The 4,110-nt window shown below is 48.2% G+C and overlaps 1 protein-coding gene across 2 annotated transcripts in view; it reads left to right on the top strand.

The window, feature by feature from the left end:
- The window catches only part of INPP5D (inositol polyphosphate-5-phosphatase D), a 62,064-nt gene that overhangs the window by 46,987 nt on the left and 10,967 nt on the right, over nt 1-4,110 (top strand). For both annotated transcript variants that reach the window (XM_017726268.1, XM_017726263.1), the window contains exons 14-18: nt 352-548; nt 1,329-1,446; nt 1,925-2,021; nt 3,071-3,209; nt 3,882-3,990. In XM_017726268.1, coding sequence (XP_017581757.1) covers nt 352-548; nt 1,329-1,446; nt 1,925-2,021; nt 3,071-3,209; nt 3,882-3,990 — 660 coding nt within the window. The remainder of the gene's footprint in view (nt 1-351; nt 549-1,328; nt 1,447-1,924; nt 2,022-3,070; nt 3,210-3,881; nt 3,991-4,110) is intronic.

The raw sequence follows: 4,110 nt of genomic DNA, 5'->3' as shown, positions 1-4,110 counted from the left end.
AATGCCGAGAACAACTGCCCCCACACACTCAGGCGAAAACAAAAGAGTAGCCAGATGCGCCCCACTCTGTAGCCAGCTCTTTTGTTTTTCTTAAGTACCCAGCCATTTGCTCCCCTGGCAACATGTATGGCAAAATTCCTTTAACAGAAGAAAAAACCATGAGAGCTCCTAAAACCCCAACACTCAGTGACTCAGGTGGGGGTAACATCACTGTCAGAATAGTGTGCCCTGGCTGTTACAAAAGTGATACGAGATGTGAAGCCCATCATTTCTGTCCCCATCTGTTGTCTTCATCCTGGTTTTGACAGGACATGCTCTGATTTCCTTTTGTGTTCGATGTGTTAATAAAAGGTGCAGCCCCGCCCCCAAAGAAGATCACCTCCTGGTTTCTCTCCAAGGGTCAGGGGAAGACCCGTGATGATACTGCTGACTACATCCCTCATGACATCTATGTGATTGGCACCCAGGAGGATCCCCAGGGGGAAAAGGAATGGCTGGAGACCCTAAGGCAATCTCTGCAGGAAATCACCAGTATCAGCTTCAAAGTGGTGAGGGGTTATTCCCGCTATTGCACAGAACTCAGGATGAGGGTGTACATGTTGTACAAATAAAAGAGATGGGAATAAGTGGGATTTTGCCTCCACCTTCTCCCTTTCCCTCCCTTTATTGTCATTGCATTTCGGTGAGGGAAAGTGAACTGAATGTGTCTGGTGGGCTCCATAAGATGGTTCCTGGAGCTGACTAGATGGACCTGTTGCTATGGACAGTGACCCCCCCACTGCCAAAGCAGGAACCCTGCCAGCCTAGGAGCAAGGGGAGATGTTGAGCACTCAAGTCAAGTGCTGGTGTTATTTTGACTTTCAAAAAGGAGGAGACTGTTAAACTTCCTGAGCCAGTTGTAGCCTAGATCTCGCCCTAGGCTACTGCACTTTCAAAGTAGGATGTAACAGTACACAGGCAGAGTCATAAGAGAAACTGAACCTTATTAAGACCAGCTGTGGACATTCCTGGGTTTCAGTGATGTCAAGAAACAAATCTAAGCATATCTGGAAATATGGACTTCTCCTGAAAACAGGACTTCTAACTCTCATGATGATTGGGAAACTATTTTGTGCAAGCAAGATAATCCAAAGGTTAACTAGAAAAAAGGACTAGCAAATAATGAGGTCCTTCCACCCAGCATTGATTAAAACAACTGAAAACATATCCTGAGCACAGGAAGAAAATTCCTGTAGAAGTGCTATCAAAGGAGTCAGGAAGGCTGCAGCCACAGTGCAGCTTGGCAGGTATTTGCAGACATATAACTTCTGCTCTTCCTATCCTTGCAGATAGCCATCCATACCCTCTGGAACATCAGGATTGTTGTCCTGGCCAAGCCAGAACATGAGAACCGCATCAGCCACATCTGCACAGCCAACGTGAAGACAGGCATTGCAAACACGCTGGGTGAGGCACGGGCAGGTCCTGCCCAGACAGCTGTGATCTGCTCAGCTCACATGGAACAGCTCTTCTTCCACAACACTCCTCGGGCAACGTTTCTGTGACACTACTAAAGTTATATCCCACTAGCACTGGTTGTATCTTACCCTGTAAGAGAGGAAATCTACCTGTGTGTATACTTAACACACACATATGTATACATATATATTTTTATATTCCCAGCAAACACTTGACCGGCTATTGGATTGCTCGTTCTTGGGTTTCACAAGGAAGTTGCACTTCTCTCCCTTCAACTAATTTTTTTAGCACCCTTAAAAATTTGTTCCCACAATCTGTGCTGAATGCACTAATTTTTTCTGTGCCAATTAAGTCAATTTCTCTTCTCCATCCTCCACTTCACATGTGCTAGGTGCTTTATTACCTTTGCTAGGCTCAGCCTGGAGGTGGATTGATTTTTTGTAATTTTTGGCTTCCCTTTTGCCAGGTAATAAAGGAGCAGTGGGAGTATCATTCATGTTTAATGGAACATCCTTTGGGTTTGTTAACAGCCATTTGACTTCAGGAAGTGAAAAGAAACACAGGTAAGATACATCCTCCCCTCTCAAAAATGGCTGTTGAGCCAGGGTGAAATTCTCTGGGTCATGTTTGGAAGGAGGGCCCACCAGACAGGCACAAGCATGTTTTCATGACCATAAAAAAATTGTCTCCTGGGAGGGCATTTAAACAAGGGGCTTATACTATGTGGCCATACCACAGGGGTGCAGGGGAAATGGACAGCAAAATTATTTCAGAGCCAAGTGTAAAAGTCTCTCACAACACTTGCATGACCTGTCGTGAAAACTTCGCTGCATGAGGAAAACAGTTCCATGATTTACAGTGTTTTGGAGAAATGTGGGAAGGCTTTTCCCATCTCAAAATAACGTGCTGAAGGGGACTGTCTTCCTCCTCACTGAGGGCAGTGCTGCGAGCCCTAGGACACAGCTGAGAAATATCCCTCAGGTATACCAGGAGGGAAGCGTAGCACGGGAATATCCCCACGGTGACTAGCTCTCTATATCCAGCTGTGAAATGAGTGTTCATGGATTAGGCAGGTTCTGGTCAGCACAGGACTGGAAGGCAAAGATCCTGACACCAGTGGGAGATCTGCGCCCACACTGGGAGGAGCTGGAGCAGTTGGAAGGAGTGGTTTTGAAAGTGAAGAGGACTTGAAATGAAGATTTTGGCCTTGTCATCTTTCCCAGTCCAGGAAACAGATGGTGTGGGATTTCCGCACAGGGTCTTTGCTACTGATGGAGTTAACTTTTATGGAAGGTTTCCCCAGGGCCTGGAAGAGCTGCCAAGATCTAGTTAAGTGTTTGCTGCTGAAATCTGAAGGCAACAATCTAATGCTGGGTTTCTAGGACATGTAGCTCAGAAAAGCACAGCCCCAGAAGGCAGCAGAATTGGCTTCAGGAGCACATTCCCTGGGCCTGTCTGCTGGGGTGGCAAGTTCTCAGTTTCTGATCTGCTCCTATGTAGCTGCTGAGCCGGAGCAGTTCCTGCCTGGTAAAGCTGCAGCCTCTGCCATCCCAGGCATTTGGAAATTACATGGCAATTTAGGATGTCAGGCAGATGTTTCTTGTCTTGACAGACGCAACCAGAACTACACGAACATCCTGCGCTTCCTGACACTGGGAGATAAGAAACTGAGTCCATTTAACATCACTCATCGCTTTACTCATCTTTTCTGGCTGGGAGACTTGAACTACCGTGTGGAACAGCCCCCGACGGTGCGGGACACTGCGGGAAGCCCTGCAGGGACAGCACACTCTGTTGCTATAGGAGTGCTCTCTTCTTCCAATCTAGGGCAACATGGCAAAAAGAGGGGAGACAGAAGGGATCTCCAGGGCGTGAGTGTGGCCCCAGTTGAGGGAGAGTAAGGAAATCCCCTTTGCCCTCTCCAAAGATTAATGGACCCAGGAATGGCATCTGGCACACTTTGCTGCTTCAAGCAGCCTTGGTTCCCCAAACCTCCCAACTCTCCTTCCCACTGTGAACAAGCATCTGTCCCTGAATGGCTCAGTCTAGAGATTGCCTTTCTGCTCCGGTTGGTGAGCTTGGAATGGCTCAAACAGGCCTTCAGGAACAGGCGAGCCATCATAAATACTGGATAGGTTTCAGTATGCGGGAGAAAACACCAAGCTTGGTGTTGATGTGCACGTGGTTGTGAGTGTGTGTGTTCTTGTGTAGGGGATGTGTGGGCATTTTGATACCTGTTTTGACAGACAAATGTTCAGCCACACAGCAAAGGCTGGGGCTTTTCAGTGAAGGGAAGGGTGGGGAAGTGGCAGGGGGTACCGCTCTGTCAAACAGTTCAGGAGCACTTGCCAGTTTACCAGTGAAGGGAGTATTTTTAAGGAGGTTTTGCATCATCTGCACCTCTGCTGTTTCCCTGTTGGCAGGAAGCAGAGAATATTATCCAGAAGATCAGGCAGCAGCAGTATCCAGAGCTGCTGGCTTTCGACCAGCTTCTCCTCGAGAGAAGAGACCAAAAGGTGTTCCTGCAGTTCGGTGAGATCCTGCACTGGCTGGCAGGTTCCTCTGCTGTGTCCACCAGCTTTCCCTGCCAGCCCCAGCACGGGGAAGGGTGTACGGGGCACCTCACAACCCAGGTGAGGGTTCCCAATGGCC

Source organism: Corvus brachyrhynchos, unplaced genomic scaffold, assembly GCF_000691975.1.
Source record: "Corvus brachyrhynchos isolate BGI_N302 unplaced genomic scaffold, ASM69197v1 scaffold450, whole genome shotgun sequence".
Taxonomy (NCBI): domain Eukaryota; kingdom Metazoa; phylum Chordata; class Aves; order Passeriformes; family Corvidae; genus Corvus; species Corvus brachyrhynchos.
Note: the sequence above shows the minus strand (reverse complement) of the source record. Positions and strands in the feature narration are given on the sequence as shown.